Source organism: Rhyacophila brunnea, unplaced genomic scaffold (assembly GCF_057557595.1).
Source record: "Rhyacophila brunnea isolate RB1 unplaced genomic scaffold, BYU_Rbru_1.0 scaffold_17, whole genome shotgun sequence".
Taxonomy (NCBI): Eukaryota; Metazoa; Arthropoda; class Insecta; order Trichoptera; family Rhyacophilidae; genus Rhyacophila; species Rhyacophila brunnea.
Genome location: NW_028232827.1, coordinates 36,590,804 through 36,613,067, shown reverse-complemented (window position 1 = coordinate 36,613,067; position 22,264 = coordinate 36,590,804). Strand labels below are relative to the sequence as shown.

The 22,264-nt window shown below is 32.0% G+C and overlaps 1 protein-coding gene across 1 annotated transcript in view; it reads right to left on the bottom strand.

Annotated features, from left to right (window-relative positions):
* Positions 1-3,686: 3,686 nt before the first annotated feature.
* The window catches only part of AstC (Allatostatin C), a 91,887-nt gene continuing 73,309 nt past the window's right edge, over positions 3,687-22,264 (bottom strand). Inside the window, exons 3-4 of the mRNA XM_085944681.1 lie at positions 5,824-5,960; positions 3,687-4,308 (exon numbers count right to left, since the gene is read on the bottom strand). Of these exons, the coding sequence (XP_085800807.1) occupies positions 4,206-4,308; positions 5,824-5,960 (240 nt within the window). The 3' untranslated portion in view covers positions 3,687-4,205. The remainder of the gene's footprint in view (positions 4,309-5,823; positions 5,961-22,264) is intronic.

Genomic DNA, 22,264 nt, shown 5'->3' with positions numbered 1-22,264 from the left:
ATGAAGAGAGTCCTTAATTTCTTTTTGTCGGTTTCAACACTGCAGTTTCTTCGTTTCTTAGACTGACGAACTCTATAACTTGAGGTACTTACCTACCTTGTCTAGGACTTTTAATAGCTTGCAATATACTGCCAAATATTTTTTGTTGCTGTCTACCATGCATTTACGCTCTCGACTTTGAGCATGGAAAATTGTCAAAGAAGAAATAGAAGAGATGATGTCATTGATCTATTGAATGGGTGGGGTTTGTAAATAATAAAATTATGTCATGTTGGATATATTTAATCTGCTTGAGTCACCTCAAAAATAAATTTATTTCTTCCATTATTAACAGTTAAATACAGATGAAAATTAACTTTATCTTCATTATAAAGATCTCCGCCCAGTACATCTGCAGCCATAATGCAGACATTTATTGTAGAAATATAGGTTACAATATGTAAGTTGTATGTATGCAGTTCATCGTGGGACACTTATTCGTGCGCCGCAGTATGTGAAACATGAGTTCGTATAACATTTTATCAAATGACGAGTTCTTCGTTGAACATTTCACCGTGGAGTATATTTGTACGTACAAATACATCTCCACGTGTTGTAGCATACATACAAATGTATTCCACGGTGAAATGTTCAACGAAGAACTCGTCATTTGATTAAATGTTACACGAACTCATGTTTCACGTACTGCGGCGCATGAATAAGTGTCCTGCGGTGAACTGTTTACTTACAAATGTCCGGATACGAGATATATACTGGCAAAAATAATTATTGCCATAGAAAGGAGTGAGCGCTGGCGATGAATACGGAGCCGGGGTGAGAACGTCGCAGTGGCTAATAGTAGAAAGTAGGCTACACGAATCCGACATAAATCGTCACTTTGTTAGTCGTACTTATATATTGTATTCATTGAACTTAGAATATGAATAGCAGACGATGTTGGTTAGATTTTAAAATCTTATTATTCTCTGTTCATACCAAACCATAATAGTATAAATAATTTGTAAACACCTCAGATTAAATCTTTGAAAAAATAAGATGCCCCATGGAACTCGAACTCGCATCCACTGGATTCACACCAATGTGCATTACCGATTAAGGGATAAATTGAGTATATAATATATGGTGTAAATGAAAACTCTGCCGTTCCTGATGTATTGACCTGTGACTGGGAGCATTGCCTTGTTGTTTGTTCTTCCAACTTGCAGAGTTAACCTACTATTGCTAATGCCAATTGTGAGGTTAATAAGTGTGATCATCCAAATGGCCTTGGATATTGATATATATCACCCACAAGGGGGTATATTGAGGCGACAATTGATGTATAAATCATTAAAATTGTTTGTGAATGTCATTAATCTTTACATAATTTGTAATGAATCACTATAAGAATGGAAAATAATTTAATTTTAATTAAAAAAAAATATACAATTTGATATCGTCTACTTTTGAAATGTTTTTTGTAATGTTTGAATGTAATGTTGAAATGTTTTTTGTAAATCAATAATAATAATAATAATAAAGTAATAATATTTTTTAATTAATACTTACATAACTTAAGCCTTGTTTTCATTGGTAGAGTTAACGGTAGAGTACCTACTTTGATTAGTAGCTACTCACCATCCTTCTTACACAACCAGTGAAAACAAAATTAGTAAAAATAAATAGAGTATATTAATTAAGATATTCTTGTATAGTAAATCTGCTACTTGCCTTCCACCACCACCGATTTCGTTGATAAGTGGTAGTGTTTGTGATAATGCCATGTGTTCAGTATTTTACTGTTTCATTGTTGTGTGCTTAAGAAATGAGAAAAATGAGCGAGAAAAATAAATTCTGCTTGTCGGTGACTAAACTTCCATATTATAATTTTTAATTTTCGTGTCAATTAGTACTGTACCAACTCCGGTAGAGTACGTTAGTTTGCATAGTAAGAATGCTAGTATACTATACCCATGTCCCTCATAAAGGGGGGAGCTAACAGGGCTCTAACCTGGGTGCCCAAGGTTAGGGGTGGCCCAGTGTGGTGGGTCAATCAGATAAGTGAGATTAACATATATCACAAATTTGCTCCAATAGTGAAAAAAGTCGCCTGCGGCACTATTAATTGTACTTCAAGGGTATTAATATTTTAAAATATGTGGTTGTCCAATGTAAATTATTATTGTGTGTAAATTATACTCGACAACTCCCATAATTCAAGTGTATGTATTCAGAAATACAAACAATTGCTAAGAACATACTGAATACCCTTAATGATACCTCGAACACCATAATTGGATAACGTTACTTTAGAGTGTCACACTGCCCTTTATCCTTAGCGATATATAGGGGCCCACTAAAGATACTGGTCTGTAGAGGTGAGTTGGAAATACTGTCACCAGTTTGTGTACTCGAGTTTTTGATAAAACTACCCATACTCGTATGTGTGGCCCAATAAACTTATTCAAAAAAACTTGTGATGATATCATCGCGAGTCGCTGTTCTGTGCACTCGCCAGTTGGTAGACTTTCAACACTATTGACAATAAATGCGCGCGAACGAGATAGCACTTGAATATAGGTATATTTTAATTTATTAGTCTATTGCGTTCAAATATATGAATAATAGGTCATAAATTTTGTATCGCAGCACAGTGGTGAGATGACGCACAGGCTTAGGTTTGTTATATGACCGCTCAAAACATGTTTAAATTTAAAAAAAAACATTCATTTTTGTAACCTAACAGAAAAAAACAACTCATAAATTTAAAATGTGTTTAAAATTTTATAATAAATGGGACTTTTTGACAAGCGGAGCTCAGCGTATTTTTAGCGATTTTATTGAAGCAACTACACAGTCTGAGTTCCCTGAGCCGATACGTATTTCAAATACTAATATTTCAGTTGAGTATGAAACTTTTGTCGCATACGCACGCTAAACGCTCTATATAGTAATTCAAATACAAGTAAGTATTTTGGAACAAGTTTCAACACTAAGTTTTTTTTATGCTGGTAGTAAGTATACTTAGTCTTCAAAATCGACCAGTTTTCCCATCTCTACTGGTCTGGGAGCCTGCTTCAAGATGTGGCGGCCATGACTCTAACACTAACTCTAATAATTGTCATTACCCATTGTGCAAAACTCTGTATTAGACAATATTCGCCACTGCAGTTAGAAGCACAATAAAGTATTGTTGGTACATTATACCCGAAAAGAAAAAACAGAATAACCACACAGAAAGGCCAGACCAAGGTAATAACTGACTAAAGATTGAAGAGTTCCAGGCATATTGTTATACTTAATTTTTAAGGGTGGCACTGCAATCAGGAAGTGATAACAATAAAAGAAAACAAATTTTGCTCAATTTCATTGAAATATTTTATTCATTGGAATATCAAGTTAAAATTCTTACATAAAAATAAAATGCTTTCTCATAATTTTTCACATGGTTTTAAATATTCAAACAAAATGCAGTTATTTGATTAATTTTCACATTAATTTTTCTTACTCAGATTACAACTATAATAATATTACAATTACATAATATTGTAATTTTTCAACATTTCTTTAGACATAATTAGATATAAATATAGATTAAGATGTTTTTTTTTTAAACTCGTAAACAGTAGTTATCATACATTATTTTCTAGAAACCTTGAGACCTTTAATGAAGTGAATTTAGTGGGTATAACTAAAAAAAAAAAAAATTAAAATCATTAACATATTTTTTTACACATGGAAATACATTAATATTATACTGAACAAAATGATTTTGTGCAAAATAAAATTATTTAAAAAAGTATTCAGCCAATCTGTGAAAATTAAAAAGATAAATATTGAATTAATAATAAGTATAATCTACATTGCAAATGAAGAAGTTCGCTAATTAAATTTATAACTCATTTTATTTTAACAAGCATACTACATCATCAATAAAAATGATAATATTAATATTTTAAATTTAATTTACTTTATTAAAATTATTTTTCATGCGTAATAAAAGTATGCAGAAAAAAAATCAAAAAAAAACTATTGATATTAAGAAAGTAATGTATTATATTAGTAACATTCGACTGGTATGGTTAACTGTTAGCTATATTATTATAATATTACCCATATTAGAACATTTTTTCATTCGCTAAGAGCACTAAATAATTGATATTGAATTAATATATTGTGATGATAAAGGTTTGCGTCTCGACTGTGGTTCGAATCCCAGTCACAGCTTACTTCCTAAAACAAGAGATGGGGTTGAAGTAGCATTGGCGGTAGCGGATTTGGCGTTTGTCTTGGGGCGCGCGGAGGAACTGCTCCCATGGTGATCGTGCACTGGAAAAGAAAAACAAAACATTAGGTACTAAAACGTTTTTATAATATTATTATAATATGCATTGTTCTTTTGGTAACCTGAATGATGTCTACAAAAATACATTGTGCTTTAAATGTTCAACCAGTCAGTATGTACCTTCCCCAATCATAATAATATGGGCATACAAAACATAGACCCATAGTTAAAGAGAGATCCAGAAACATAGAGTCGCAATGTATAGTATGGGGAGGTGCATGCTGAGCATAACACATAAAGACAAAAAAAACTGAATAATTGAATAAGGAAACATACTAGGGTAAGTAGATGATGTTATGGAGTTTGTTGGAACCACAGAACTGATAAATAAATAGAATTCAGATAGACTATATTCCAATAGGTACACTACATTTTGAAGAAGGGCTTCGAATGCATGAGTGTTCTAAGGAAATGAAACACACATTACAGATGTGCAATAGTGTGTGTTGCAACCTTCAATACACCAAAAACCGAGAGAGTCAGTATTCGACGTATGACGTATTCTTGACACGTGTTTAAGTTTATCCCGTATTATTCCGCACTCGAGATCGATTGCCTGCTTCAACAGACCCGTTAGATATTTCAGTTCCCATTATTTCTGAGTTCGCTACCGTCAAATATTCTTATAACCAACTTGGCGTCTAATAAGAGGAGCATGCATAGAACATCAAATGCACGAGTGTCCTAAGAAAATTAAACACACATCATAGACGTGCAATAGTACGTGTAACCTTCAAATACACCAATATCGAATGAGCGTCAGTGCATAAACTGAGAGCAGTTGTCGGAACGAAGGACAAGAATGACGTATTCTTGACACGGGTTTAAATTTATCCCATATTCTTCCACATTTGAAATCGGTTGCCTGTTACTCCACACCCGTTAGGAATTTCAGTTCCCATTAATTCTGTGTTCAATGTGTGGAACCCACAAGTAGGGATTCACTAGATACGTAGCTTAAAGAAAATTCAGTGGTACAGTTGTAGAAATCTCTATAGGTCAGTCATATTATAGACCATTGGATCAAGAAAATAGTTCAGTTATGAAATGGACCTGCAATGCGTAGTCATTTGTAGATAATTTAATAAGTGGACCAATAGTTCTTTTTGCTTAAATTTCACACATTTAGAGTATAGAAGCAATAATTTTCAATATCTTTGGTTACTACATAATATTGTTATTATAAAATTTGATAATTATTACTGTTGCAATAGAGTTTAATTTAGATCTCCCGAAAGTGTCGTGTATTTATTTTTTAATAATTAAAATATCGATCATCCCAAAAAATCTAAATGTGCTTAAACTTTATATAATTTATACATTATTATATATTTATTTTATTCGGCAATGTGAAAACAAGGTAAAGCGTTTATCATATTGCATTCGAAGTAAAACCAATATAATATAGACTTTGGAATTCAAAATTTCGCCTGACAATAGAGCTCATTGGCCAAGAGATAGGTAAAAATGGGCAAACATTTAATAGAATGACTCCTCACTTGTAGTTGGAGTACTGCTGCATTAGCTGAAGCTGAAGAGCGGCCAACGCAGTATCCTCGGGAGATGACAGCAGATGGTTCAGCTGACGAGAGTCTCCGCTTACTCCTAGGCTGTTTCCTTCCAGAGAACCTCCATCCTGGAAAGAATAAGTCACAATATAAATGATATGTATTAAAATATGAAGTAAAAAGGGTAATGTGACCAACATAATAATGCATCAGTAAGGCATGTGTAAGTGCATGTTGGAAAAAATCAACTACACTTACACGATTTGTAGCCCGTGAATAATTATTAGAAAATTAACAATAATTGTCCTTACTGGTACATACTCAATACAATAATTGTTATGCATCCCTATCTTATAGCGCCTGTACACGTATATGGATTTACTTGCAGCAATATTTTGTATTTTAAATTTTAATCTGCAGTCGATGTAGTGTGCAATTTTTGGATTATAGCTACAAATGCAGTTTAGTAAAGTGACCAGATCCAAAGCCCAAGCCCCAGGTTTCCGCGAAACTCGCTTGAAAAACGCTGGGCAAGATCTACGAAACTGGTTTTGATCGATCTTAAATTAATAATGCAGATTAAGTATTACATTTTATTAATAATTAAAATCAAACATAATATTAAAAAAAGTGGAATTAGTACTACATATTGTGTTTCGTTTTAATTATTAATACAATGCATTTCCACCATGAATTATTGACGGTTAACACCATAAAAGAAATTGTATTTTACGTTGCATTCAGTTAATTTATTTAAGGGCGGACGTGCTCAGCGTGGGTCAAAATGAAACTTTTTTTTCTATTTTCAAAGCATGATCCTGGACATACCTTAAACGCTGTAGATAATCTATATTTTATATAATTTTGAAGCCTTATTATCCTTTATATTTATTTTAAACATTTGATGACTGCATAAAGTATTTTTATTACATAAAATTGTATTCTTGTCAACCTCTCGCTCTAATGTTTTAGAATATAGCCTATATAATAATATATAGAATATTTCAGTACATAAATGTGCAGTGGTGTTAAGTTTTTTTACATTTATTAATTTTAAAACGCATTTATAAAACCATCAGAATAATTTATGTCGACATTATTATAGTGGAATATATTACATGTCCCCCCTTAACGTATAAAAATGTTAATAAATGTTCATATAATAAGTTTTTTACGGTAAGATTTTTCAAATACGTAATTATAATAACCTACTATATTAAAAACATGGGCAATGTTTTGTTTATGACATACGTTATATTTGATCTATATCAGGCTGTACTTTATTTTAATCTACTTCTTGATTATTTTCCGATAGTTGCCATAAAAAAACTGCGACATTCATTTTAGCAAAACAACTCCCCGCCCGTTTTCCATAAAATCAATTCAAGTATCAAGATCATAGGGGTAAAATTTTTACGATGCGGCCAACACGACCCCCCGTCTGTCTTATACAAGAAACATGATGCGGTAATACGATATAAGGCTGTCAGGGAAAATGAGGGGCTGCATTTTGACGTAGGTACTTAATCCTAATATATTTTACACCGGAAGTGCGCGCTTGGATAAAAAGGAAATTGATTTTTCCTCTCTTGAGTTTTCCTTTTAGATTTTTTCAGACTTCACTTGATTCCAATGAAATATTTAAACGGGGAAACTATGTAGTAAAAATAATTACAGTACAAGGTCCATGTACCTCTCGTCCGAACATTTTATATGTCTCTACTTTGGCTGCTAAATAACTGTTTTAACGTAGAACTATGTTTTTATATTATTTAAGATGGTTGATTGCCAAGTGTTAGGTAATGATTCATTACATTAGAATTGCTTATAACGTATTGAAAACAATATATACCACTGTATAGAGAGAGTAGAGACTATATGTCGCTAGATAGAAAATATAAGGTTTAAAAAGATAGTTTTAACTAGACTCGATAACAGCGTTCCGGCGGCCATTTTATGCGCAGTGTAATTATGAAAGATCTTAACTGATCCGTTTGTTTATTTTGTAGTTTTTAAAACATTCATTCATTTAATTAATCCAACAAATTCAAAACATATTTCAATCGCTAATTTGGTCCAGAACCACATTCACTGACAAACATAGCTGTACGTCCATAAATTCCACGGCTCACTTTGTTAGTGTTTTTCGATATTTTTAAATAGGTTTTATTTATTTATGTAAATATAAATATAAAGTTTTCAAATGCTAAATCTCACACGTTTTGTGATATTTCCTATTTTGTAAAACAGTTTTTGTTTGCTCTTACGGTCTCTCAAATCAGCATGATTTAAAATTCAGATTGTATTAGTAATTTATTGTTTTTGAACCACTAAAAAGTTATCAATTACCAATTGTATGGTTTTACCTTTCAAAAGTCGATACATAAAATAAAAGTCAGTATGTGTACAAAATGAGAGTAAAAAATTCACCGTAATAAATTTAAACAAAAATACTGGTTATAATAGTTACCTATATAAATATAAAACAGAGTTTAAGAGAAAACAAAATAATATGTATTATAAAATATTATAAAATACACAGCACCTCATTTTGTTTACATCGTATTGTGAGCATTGATCAGTCTAAATACCATCGTTATTGGGGTTTGATAAACCTGGCGAAAGTGCTAGAATCTCAGAGCAATAATATAGAAAGAGTGGGTATTATGGTTACATGTAAGTTGTACGTATGCAGTTCTTCGTGGGACACTTATTCGTGCGCCGCAGTACGTGAAACATGAGTTCGTATAACATTTTATCAAATGACGAGTTCTTCGTTGAACATTTCACCGTGTTGAGAATTATATAATCTTACCATTCTTACCAAAACATTTGAATAAAAAAATTACGTGAAAAATGTTCTCTTATTGTATTAATATGTATATTTATATTTGTATATAAAAACAGATCAAATGTTTCTTATACACACAAATTTTGCGTGTGCACAATGTAGATTTGAAACCTTTTTTAAGTAGGCATTATTGAAAATACAAAGATGGCAATACCTACCTACTTTAATTTAAAAAAAAATGTATATAGGTACATAGGTATGTAGATAAATGCTGTTGTTTGATTCATTTAGGATATTATTGATTTTTGTAGATAAGTACGTACCTACTTTAATTTTAAATATTTGTGCCCGAGTTGGGGGAGCGGTCGTTTATGAAGAGTGGATTCGATCCCTTGGATGTACCAAAATACACGTTGTTTTTTAAAATGTGTCTAATGTGGCTTATTGCGTTTTATTTTAATTAACTACCAAATATGTTGAAATTTTATTATAGTATTATAAAAAATGTGTGTTCTTATTATTTTTCTTGATTATTATTTAAAATAATATTATGGACAATGTTGGTTTGAAACTTTTTATAAATGGATATTATTGAAAATACGAACTTAAAAATAAATATACCTACTTATATAGATGACTGCATTTATTAAATTCATTTTGGATATGATTAATCTTTGCAACTTTATAGATAGGTACTACTACATAGGTACTTTAACTTTAGCATATCCTGATAATACAGGTATGGTATCCGACTTGGCAGAGCGGTTCCATATAAAAAGTGGGTTCAATCCCGTGACTGGATAAAAAATACATGTTGTTTTTTTAATATGTGTTAATCCAACGTGAGACCAATACTTATTGTAACAATTATTATAATAAGATGTTTGTAATTGTTGCAATAAATGCTATATTTTAACAGCAGCAAGATAGGTGCTGTTAAAATATATAAGTCTACCTATTTTGCTATTGGTAAGTGCACACCGACGGTCGAAGAAGCTCAGATGGCAAAAAACGACTCAAATGGAAGAGTACAAAACTTCAATTATAATTTAAATTCAAATTCAAGTGTACTTGTTCGATAATATTAGTTACTTAATAATACGACAGTTGGCTATTATTTTACGAGCGAAGATAATTTGCTTGATTTGGTTCTCTCACGCATGTCATCAAATATACCAAAGTGTGGTTTAAAACATTTAAAAAGCTTTCATTAAAAAGTTGAAGGTAAAGTGACATTATATTGAAGAGATTTCGGCTTAGGAAAATTAAATACTTCCGAAAATTTTCTCATAAGACAGCATTATGAATATTTAATACCAGAAGTTTGAAAACAATCTTTACTTTGAGTTCATTGGGAAATAACTTTTCTACGGTGGAAATATTATAATTGGATAAATGAATTGTTAATTTTTTAATTAGTTTTTTTCAATGTAAAAATACATTGGCCGGCCTACTTCTAAGTTAACTAATAAGTTTTATCCTGTGATTATTAAAGTTCATGCATAAACAATAAATGTCACATTTTTTTAAACAACAGTATCTGCCGGTCACATTGTACTGTCGATACCGGTTAATATGGGTCTAATATAGTGGTGGTCATCGATCAAGAGTCACTTTATCAAAAGAAAGTATCACTCAGAAATGTTAGATTTTTTAACGGTCCAAAAATATAAAACTTAACACACAAATTTCATACTTTTTTTTAAAATTTTGATTAGGATAATCACGAAATAATTTTTGCTGATTGTATTTGACACGTCGTTAGGTCTGAGTGGCTGGTGACTTAGGACGCGGACGACAGCGCTTGAAGATGCCGAAAGGTGAAACCCGAGTTGCAAAAAACGACTCAAATGGAATAGTACAAAACTTAAATTCATCAGAATTTAATTAATTGAAGTTATTATATTATTACTAGCTGACTCGGCAAACGTTGTTCTGCCATATAAATTATTTCTAGTGAATATTTTGGTTGTTAAATAAAAAATAACAAATGTATCGTAAGTGTGTGGGGATGGGATCTATGACAGAAAGAGGAATAGACCGCTGTAGACGATGACTGCCGATAAAAACAAAAAAACATCAACCATTCATTTTCTCAATTCAAAATGAGTAATGATGTTCATAATGAATGAATTACCAGTGACAGGATCTCGTTATTTAATGTTTATGCAATATCCGTCTTGTCCCTTCCAGAAAATTAGCGGATATTGTAGAGCGTCGTATGAACGGTGTGTGTCAGCGATGAAATCCAGATTATTGTATCTTCTTCGAATCACGATTTTTCGCATCGATGTGCGGTCGCCAACCATGATTCCAGCAATGTCAATGCATGCATTGAATCGACGCACGTGCTCTCCAGCTGGTGTTTTATCAGGATTGATGACAATAGCGTGATTGTCACTTTAGAATTCGTGCATGTGTGCTTTGAAGAATTTCAATAATTCATTGTGCTCATTCAACAGGGCGTCTAGTTCGCCGACGATGCGCCTGGAAATAAGCGAATTGAGGCCATTGTAGCCGCAACGTGCATCCACATGATTGATGTCCTCACCGCCCATGAAGTAGATTTGTAAAAAATTATGTGGTTCGTTTGGCATTGGCAGCAATGAGCCTACTTCGTGGTATACTTGGCCTTTGATTTTGAACGTAGAATGGAATTGTTGACCATTTGCCGCAGTATTGTGAACTATTTCTGTTGCTCCGAACGAAGTCATTTGGAAGCATGAATTGAATGTGCGAATGGACTTCAGGAACAGGTTTGAATCTGGAACCGTGCCGATGAGCAAGCCGTTCAATGGTTCTGGTGGTATCTCAATTTCTGGTAGTTGCACTTTTCCTGATGCGCAACACATCCCGGCTGACTCATGTTTGAATTTGAGCGCATGACAATGGGGACAATCTTTGTCCATAGCACCAATCAGCACTTTCAGATGAGCGGAATATTCAATATCTGGCTCGTTCTCGAATGCGAGACGAAGGAACGAAGCGGATGTAAATGTTCGATGTACTTGTTGGCGTTGTCGGTCATTTGCTCTGCGTGTGTTAAATACGAACCGGCGCGCTTGGCTCCGTTCCAATTGTCGTTGTTGATTTCGTTCAGCTCGTGCCTCTTATGATTGAGATGCACGCAATTGCGACATGCTTACACGCAAGTTTTTGTTCCCTTGTTGGATTTGTTTGTCTGTTCTTTCTGCTCTACTATTTTGCATGTTTGTTGCTTTATTCGTTCGACGGCCTAAATGGCCCCCCTTGCGTCTTGCTGACATTGTGCACTGTAATACACGCACATAAAAAAAGATAAATTAAAATAAATCGTACAAAATTTTGCACGCACTGCGTTGTGATATGCCGAATGAAATGTCAAAATGACGCGACGCTTCTCTTGAATTCTTCTCGGACGTAGCGCTATCTGTCATTCAACAACATAAATAATTTCGTTCTGTTTAAAATACGAACGACGGTTAAATTTGTTCATACAAAAATAATAAAATCGCGATTAAAAAATGGGAGGGTGGGGGTAGGAGGGTGAAAATTTGGGGTTATAGGTATTTTTTGATGCAAAATAATAAAAAAAATACAAAAAGAAATTTTCAAAAAAATAAAAGAAAAAATTTTCTGGATAGAGATACCCTAATCACCTAGCGGTATGAAATATACTTGTTGACCTATTCTCATATTTAACAAATATACATAAAAAAATTCATAAAAATCAATCGAGCCATTTCGGAGGAGTTCGACCACAAACATCGTGACACGAGATTTTTATATATATAGAGATTGTAACTATTTTCCTTGTTAATTGATTTGTTAAGTGAAACGGCAAATAATTTTCAACAGTAGGTGGAAAGAAATTTTTCAGTCGTCACCAATCGGAGACTGTCAATCGAAGTGTGAGCACGTCAATTTGTTTTGTGATGGCGTCGGAGGAATATATTCTTAAATCGTATAAAGATTACTAAAAAACGTTCCGCATGTACTTGAAAAAGAAAACATGTCAATGAATATACTATTAATATTACGAATATAGTGATAAACATAACATTAAAAGGACGCATGTTGAATTTTTATGACAAATTATATTTCGTTCGGCTCGCGTCATTTGCACAATCCACGCATCACCTATTCACGATCTTTTTAGACCACGCCTCAGCTGAAGTATAAGCCTTAATATTAAAATAATATCCCAACAAGAACTATTATCAAAGTACAAACAATACTTTTAAGAAATTCATTATTGATTCCTGAATATTTAAGGAAAGTACTATGTATACGGAATAATTAATAGCTTGCCTACTTGCCTACAAATACAGGCCAAAGCTTCAAGCCATAGGACTATGTATGAAATGAGCTCGTTCGAATTTTACATACAATATTAATTGAAAATTCTTGTCCTTAATTTAGTATGGGGTTTGTGACCACTGTACGGACATGAAAATAATTACTAACCGATTATCAACTGGGAATAAACTATGAACGTGTTTAATACAAAAGTTTTATTATAAAATAAGATGGATTATTTTACTATATTAGCCAATAGGAATATGCAATATGTAGGTCAAATATAAGACAATAAGTTTCAGTAGTTTATGCCAGATATTACATTTTATATATTTGTGAATTTTTAAGCATTATTTATACTGTGGCGAAGGGTGAAGGTAGGCTGTTAAGATATGATATAAATAGTGAATACTAAAATGTGTCAATTAAACGTATTTGTTTTCACTGAACTAAAACTACAATTATTCACAGATGGTGGTAGTTAGTTTTTAGAATTCAATAATTATACCTTGCGAAAACCAAGCCATAATAGATAGTAGTAAAAACGTACTCGTCTATCTATAATAATTGTAACGATATCTAATTTTGGATATTTTATAGATATAATAATATTTTTAAAAATTGACCAACAACATATTGTGTAATATGTGTGCTTAATTCACCGAAAACAAATAATTTTTAATTAACTATTTCTTTTATTCAACGAACAATTCACAAGAATGTACCATTCAAATTATTGAACATACATAAGTGTTTTTCAAAATTATGTATGTTCGAAAACAAATAAGTATGAATGAAAAACTGTGCACAATTTTGTCGGATCGCCCAAAGCATACTAAAACTATTATGGTTTGGTTTAGGCAGGGTTTAATTATTTTTTTATAAATTAACCAACTCCATCTGTAAAATTGTAGTCTTAGTTCAATAAAAACAAATATGTATGACTAACAAAGTTTAATGTGCACTATTTATGTCAAATCTTAACAGCCTACCTCCACCCTTCGCCACTGGTATTATATGTATATTTTAAAATGAAATGTTTCCAGATGTCAGATTACATGGCTGAACATTAATGTTAGGTTAGGGTAAATATTATTGTGAAGTCAAAAAGAGAAGTTGCTAAAATATTATTTTTAATTATCGATTAAATAATAATCAATTTCAAACGGTCTATAAAAAGTGTCAATTATATTAATGAAAACAAAAATATCTACCTACAAAGGAGTTGAATATTTTTCTAAATAGAGCCTTCCGTTATTTCTCTAAAAATCGGTGAAGTAAGATCCAGTTCGACTAAAGCGCCATTGTTGTAAGCAACAAAATAAAATAATACCATCCCATTTGAGAGTTTGTATGAAAATTAGTACAATTTTCACCTAGAAGAAAATACTCAAAGCTTTTTAATTTGCTATTTTATTTTTTTGTGTTACAGAATAACTATTTTCAGTTAATTAATACGAAAATATCAAACATTACAAATGACTGCACATAATAATATAACAATACTTGTATGTTGTGAGTTTCATTGTAATTTAACTTTTATAAAAACCTATCTATATACTCGTAGATATACTACGTAGGTCTGTAGATATTTTATATACTTAATATGTGTGTTTGGGAACATTTTGTTTCACTTACAGCGTACTGTAGAAATGGGGAGTTTGAGCACCGTTAACAATGTTTACTATCCCATATTTAATCACTAAACAGGTTGAGATCCTTTGTTCAAAAAAGGTATTATTATTACACACATAAATCATTGTTGAAAGTTACTATACCTACAATGATAGTGGGTAATTAATTTTTTTCTCAATTCAAATTTAGCAAAAATTTTAACTAAAATCATAAAACTTTACCCACTAAATAATGTAGATAAAACCATAAATCATCATTTTGGTTTTACACAACAGTGGCGAAGCTCGATTGTAAGCGATTATTAAGTATAACACACATCGATTATAAAAATTCTAAATAATCAAAAAACAACGGGAAAAACTAGCGACTTGTTTAAATACTATTAAATTACTCGGTCTGAAATATTAATTATTAAAATACACATGATCATAATTATTATTAATGAGGAGGGGATGGTGAGAGGGTAAAAGGGAGCAGTTACTATGAGTTTCACAATTTTAGTGACGCTAATTTTCCTTTTTTTGCGGCATAAATTTTTTAATTTGTTTGAAATGCATAATATTTATTACTCCAATGAATCAAGAGCGACTGAATAAAAATGACGAGATTACACATACATACGATTATTCTAATATGTTTTCGAATAAATAATCTTAAATACGATGAACGAAAATTGACATTTTATATTTTCTTCGTAATAGTTTTGAATTTTGAAGGGGGCCTTAAAAATGCTAGCTGCCCCGATGCTATGAGGGTCATTTATTATGAGGTCACACAGAAGCAAGGTTGTATTATCAGGTTTCTGGTTTTACGAGAAATAGATTTTAACCACTTGCTCAATATATCTGTATACCAGAGGTAAACTACGGTAAATCCAAAATGACAACTTCACAGGAGAGACGAATTTGTGATTTTTGGAACTTTCAACTTGTGGCATTCGTGAATGGAAAAAGACAAAATTTATCTATTTATCAAAACCTTTTTGTTTGTTTACCGCTGTAGTTCGAATATAAGTTTCATCAAAAGAATTGTATGTTTTCTTACTGTTGTTTACCTATAATAGTTATGGAGTTACAATGGCATTTTTAATTTTTAACTTTTATAATAAGAGAGATATGAGTTACAGCTATTTACCACGTATGCAATACAAGTTTAGTAATGCAGTAACAATATAACAATAACTCCATTTCACGATTTTTGGAGTTACAATAGTTTACCTCTGGTATACAGATATTAGGTCCTTACTCTAGGTAAAAACACACATTGTTTTTTTTTAATTGCTAAACCCGGGATTCATGATTTAATGGCCCCACCAAACCACAACCGCCCCGCACCACACCCGGTCTTAATCGGGCGTATCACGGAACTCGCCGTTTGGATGTGAAGCATAATTTTTATTTTTATGACTGGGAATGTCCAGGAGCAGTTACCCAAGACTAAGGTCGCCATGCATTCAAATGTGCTTTGACTGAATTTACATGACTGTAAAGGTACCCATGGAAGAGATGAGCACGTAGAGGCAATATTAAAAATTGTTGTGAGTAACAAATTAAAGCTAAACCCGAGACGGTACGATATTATAAGATTGACGCATAACCACTCGGCCATATACGTACATGTACTTATCATATCTAATGTATATACATTGGAAATAGGAAGGTGTGAGTGGCAGGCATTTGTGGCGCTTCTAACAATCGCTAGTATATAGGTAGACAGAATAAATATAATATTGTCTTGATAAGCCAGATAGTTAGATAGAAGAGTTAATGCCCTTAAAAATGATCGATTATACGACTACATTATATGAGTTTATAAAAACGATATTTATTTTATAAAACCGGGGATTTAGATAAAAAGTGATAACGCTGATTGATTATTGTCGATATAATAAAAAGTGATAAAAAATATTTATTATGTATATGAAAGTTCTACTCCCCTTATTGTATACTGAGGTAAATTTATTACGTGTGATAAATTTGAGCTTTCCATGAACTGTCATAAAAATTCACCTGTCAATAATAGCACTTTGAAGTATGTACAAATTCCTGGTGAGAGAAAAGGAGATGGGGAGAGAGAGATAACATTACATCAGTTCCCTTGTTTTGACAGTTGGAAGGTCAAACTCACTGAGTGCATTTCCATGTTTTAAATTGTTCTCAATAAATTTATAGTCATGTGCTAGTAACTGACACTCATTGTACATTGTAAATTATAGGCACCCAAAAGGTTTCATGATTCAAAGTCAATTTTGTTGAAAGTGGATCTATTGTTTGGGCCCGCATCAATTGAAATACTAATGAAACAGATTCAAAATATTTTTTGTTACTATCCATTCACAACTTTATCCAGCTGATTTTCTTTTAGGTAGGTAAACATACTGAAAGGCGGATAATATGTATATTTGGTTACGTATGTTTTCCGACTTATAAGGAGTGTAAATAATATATCTACCGTTTGTCTCATCTTATAAATCGAGAGCAAAGAATGCAGAAATAACCTGCAATTTGAAATGCCAATTGAGAGGGGATAATAGTGTGTTCTTCCAATTTTTTTCCCCAAGGGCTCATTGCAGAGGCCACTTTCAAAAGTTTTCATTTAATCTCTTTTCAGTTTGTTCTCATACCTTAAGAATATCTTCTACAATAAATCTGAAATGTCGAGGAAAGAAGTGGAAAAAACACAATATTGTTACAATACTAAAATCGCATACGATAACTGTGTGTTATTGTATCGAGATTCGAGCCCGGAACCCACGTCATTATACGTATGATGCGTAGCCCATCGGCCATCGTGGTTAATATACTTATAAAAGCTTACGGCGTATTTATTTAATTATTTATTGGTCAGATTGTCGTTCACATGGCAGAAAGCTCCGACATAGTCGACGGAAGCTTTTGCTTTTCACATACATTCTATTTTAATACTGAAATTTGAAATGTGCGAGAAAAAGCTCCTCAGATCATAAATATATTTCAACAGAATATACAAGTGACAGAAGAGTGACTCAACCTGACCTTTTCATAATTGTGACCAATCAGCGATGGATGATTATGAATGATGACGCATATAAGGTCTCCGTCATACGCGCGTTTTAAAATTCGCATTCGTAACAGGCCGTGAAAAATTATTTATTTTCCACCCCTCATCTGTAAGGGCGGCAGGTAGGCCGCATATTTTACATACCCTAATGGACGGCTATAGCATTAATGTCTTTTTTATTTTGCACTCTCGTCAAATTCGGGGAAATATGAGAATGTGTGCTTTTTTATTGGTACATATTTTAAAAGCCTGCGCGATGAAATTCAAGTGAAATCAATATAGAGATTGTTTGTACTACCACATTTTTACCAATACTCAAATTAAATTAATTTTAGTATTTTTTATATTAACCATGCTTTTTCGTACAAGGTGGTTGTTAGTCATTTTGAACTATCACAAACACTCAGACTTTGAGAGAAATTCACATTAATATTGTGTCCTTACCGGGAATCGAACCCAGAACACTCGGGTGGAAGGCCAGTGCCTTACGCACTGCACCACGAGAGCCCCCATTTAGTTATCAGGGTAATAGACGACATGTCAATGATACGGTTCTAATTTGTGATACCTTAAAGAATTTATTAAGAATGTTGAACAAAATTAAAAAGGCTTGTAGCTTATATGATATACATATACGAGAAATTATACGAATACATTATGTCCGAAAACATTTGTACCCATTACAAATAGCAAAGGAGTATTTACAACGAATGGCATTTTTATCGAACGGAACTTTGCCATGCAGTATTTTCTATGTAATTAAATACGTGCGATTTATTTCGTAAACAGAAATATAAAATTTTACATTAATTTGTTGCAAATGTTTAACAAAAATTATGGTAGTTAATTTACATCGTTACGTACGGAGGACATTTGCATATGAGGCCCGATTTGTAAATTTTTTTTCTGAACAAATAGTTCATTGATACTCTCAATGGTGCACAAGCTTTTTGAAAGAAGGGCCAATTTCTCCATTTTATATTTGTCGCTGAGTTTCAAAACCCCCTATTACACCTTTTCATTTTGTTGAGAAAATCAATAAAAACTTCTCAGTTTATGGATAAAGGGATTATCGATGTTTTTCTTTTTTTGCCCAAAGATACGTTTTATTTATTTAAAATTAGTATTATAAGTAGGTACGTATTCTAAAATAGCAGTTTAAAATGAAAAAAAATATTGTCATTTTGTTCCTATATTACATAAACAAAAATTTAAGGAAATCTTTAATATAAAGACATAGGTAAATAAAAATTAGGGATCATTAAAAATTATTAAAAAATGTTACAATTTTTCATTGTTCAGTAAAAAGAATTCTATTAAAAATACAATGCAATTTACATAAAAACACTGTATGTATAGCATATTTTATCGTTCTCACAAAAACAATATAAAATAAAATATATAGGTACATCGGTTATAAAAAATATGAGTGACGTGATAATTTGACTGCAAACATGTTTCATTTATTTATTTTATATTTCACTTGAGTAAATTAATTGTTTACCTTCTTTATTTTTCATAACATTTTTTATAAGACGATACATGTAAATAAGTGAGTCAAATAATCTGTCACCGCGCTAAGCCAGAGCATCACCACTTGAACTTGAATGTGAAAGGTATTTGTTATACTTATAAGAAGTAACTAAGTTATTATATGTAATAATAATCTCTATATATATAAAAATCTCTTGTCACGATGTTTGTGGTCGCACTCCTCCAAAATGGCTCGACCGATTTTTATGAATTTTTTTTTATGTATATTTGTTAGGTATGAGAATAGGTCAACAAGTTTATTTCATACCGCTAGGTGATTAGGGTGTCTCTATCCAAAAAATTTCTTCTTTTAGTTTTTTTAAAAAAAAAATTTGTATTTTTTTTATTATTTGGCATCAAAAAATACATATAACCCCAAATTTTCACTCTCCTACACTTACCCTCCCATTTTTTAATCTCGATTTTATTATTTTTGTATGAACAAATTTAACCGTCGTTCGTATTTCAAACAGAACGAAATTATTTATGTTGTTGAATGACAGATGGCGCTACGTCCAAGAAGGATTCAAGAGAAGCGTCGCGTCATTTTGACATTTCATTCGGCATATCACAACGCAGTGCGTGCAAAATTTTGTACGATTTATTTTAATTTATCTATTTTTGTATGCGTGTATTACAGTGCACAATGCCAGCAAGACTCAAGGGAGGCCATTTGGGCCGTCGAACGAATAAAACAACAAAAATGCAAAATAGTAGAGTAGGAAGAACAGACAAACAAATCCAACAAGATAACAAAAACGTGCGTGTGAGCATATCGTAATTGCGTGCATTTCAATCACAAGAGGCACGAGCTGAACGAAATCAACAACGACAATTGGAACGGAGCCAAGCGTGCCGGTTCGTAGTTAACACACGCAAAGTAAATGACCGACAACGCCAACAAGTACATCGAGCATTTACATTCGCTTCGTTCCTTCGTCTCGCATTTGAGTACGAGCTAGATATTGAATATTCCGCTCATCCGAAAGTGCTGATTGGTGATATGGACAAAGATGTCCCCATTGTCATGCGCTCAAATTCAAACATAAGTCAGCCGGGATGTGTTGCGCATCAGGAAAAGTGCAACTACCAGAAATTGAGATACCACCAGAACCATTGAACGGCTTGCTCATCGGCACGGTTCCAGATTCAAACTTGTTCCTGAAGTCCATTCGCACATTCGATTCATGCTTCCAAATGACTTCGTTCGGAGCAACAGAAATAGTTCACAATACTGCGGCAAATGGTCAACAATTCCATTCTACGTTCAAAATCAAAGGCCAAGTATTATTTAAGTATATTTTCATGTAGAGATTTTAATTTCGAATCCATTGATATATCTCAATTATTTCAAAAAGGTGTTATAGCGGGTTTTGAAACTCAGCGACGCATATTTTTTCACGGGCCACAAAGGGTAAAAGTGTTGAAAAATAATAATATTATATTATACTAGATGATATATACATTTATGTTTTATTTTAAATTTATATTTTCCATTTTCTTCTTCGATTCTTCTTCGTTTTTTAATGTTTACTGCCATTATAAATAAATGGGGAGAAAATTAGTTCAGACACGATTAATTTGTTACAAAACAATAAAAGTACACAAAGAACTTTATACACGCACTATACATACATATGTACACAAAAAATGTTTCATAATCGAATTGTATTTTTTCTGTTATTAAGACAAATGATTTTTTAATATCGATTCACAAACGTCGTGCACTGACAAAATTCCTGGAGAACTAACACAAAATGCTTGTTTTGACAATAATCTAAAAATAGACTCCACCTGCACCACAGACAGTGTGACTCATTGTAAAAAGATGAATTTCGGTCGCAAATCTATACCCGTGAAAATATAATTATATTAAATAATAAAACATAGCATTAAGTTTTCTATCAGTGATGATTCAGATTATATACCGTTGCTGCTGCATAATTTGTTCACATGTCGAACACAGATTTTTATCATATTCAATGAAAAATTTCGTGATCAAGTACTTGTTATTTTGGGCCGCAACACATGCCATTTCGGGCCGCGTTTGTGCACCACTGCTCTATATAAATATAGCTCTTTCCAGCATCGATCCAAATATTAAAAATCTATGTTCTCTTAAAATAGTAGGTTTTTTCTTAATAACACATAATTAATTGAAAATATATAACTTTTTAGACGAATGGCTGACCACTCTTCGTAAAAAGGTTTGTACATTTATATCAATATAGCCTCCACTCTGTGGAGGTCAATATCACAATATTATTGTCCGCTTAGAAGCAAGCATGGTAATATTATTGATCATATTTCGACGAAGAAATTTTTTTAGCTGTCGTTCCCATATTATATTATATATATAAACAATTGTTTTTAAAACACTACGAAATAAGTAACATGTTTTTACACTCTCAATTCCAGATGAATTTCAGTAGCTTTTTACAGAAGAAAAATATTTTTCGAACATTACCATCTAAATATTTTTATAGGTCTCCGGTTACCTGTTAAGTGAGAAAAATCAGACGATGTTATCTATTCAAAATTCTCCCTAACGCGGTCCACAGGAATATTTTGTTTTCATTTCCCAAAAATAATATGGCAGTATACATTTTTACATAAGCGAAAAACAACGTAAAAGAAAATATGTCTCACTGTTATCCTCCTTACTAAATTCCCAGAAGTTTTCTTCTTAAAAAATATGAAAATAAAATAAAATTTATTTCAACATCACACTATTAAAATTACATAATTACATCATAGAGTATTTTTTTTAAACTAAGTCATATTTTTTGCTCCTGGACTAAGAAAAAGTAACAAAAAAATATAAATATGCGTTAAATTCTAGTTGGATACAAGTATTTTTTAAAAATATAATAAAATAAATATTATTAATTAAATAAACGTTCTGTCAACATTCTTGGATCTTTCTATTAATTATCTATTGATTGTTTATTGGATAATACACTATTTTTTTTATTGAAACGCCACTTTGTTGATTTTACTTAAGATTTATCCACTCCCAAAATCTAGAATATCGTTATAGAAATCGATATTTTCAGAGATATATCGTTTTCAAAATCATCTTTCTTATCCGACACCATACTTCTTTATTCTTTTCCGCGAATTTGTCACAAATTAATTGTGATATCGTTTAGTACT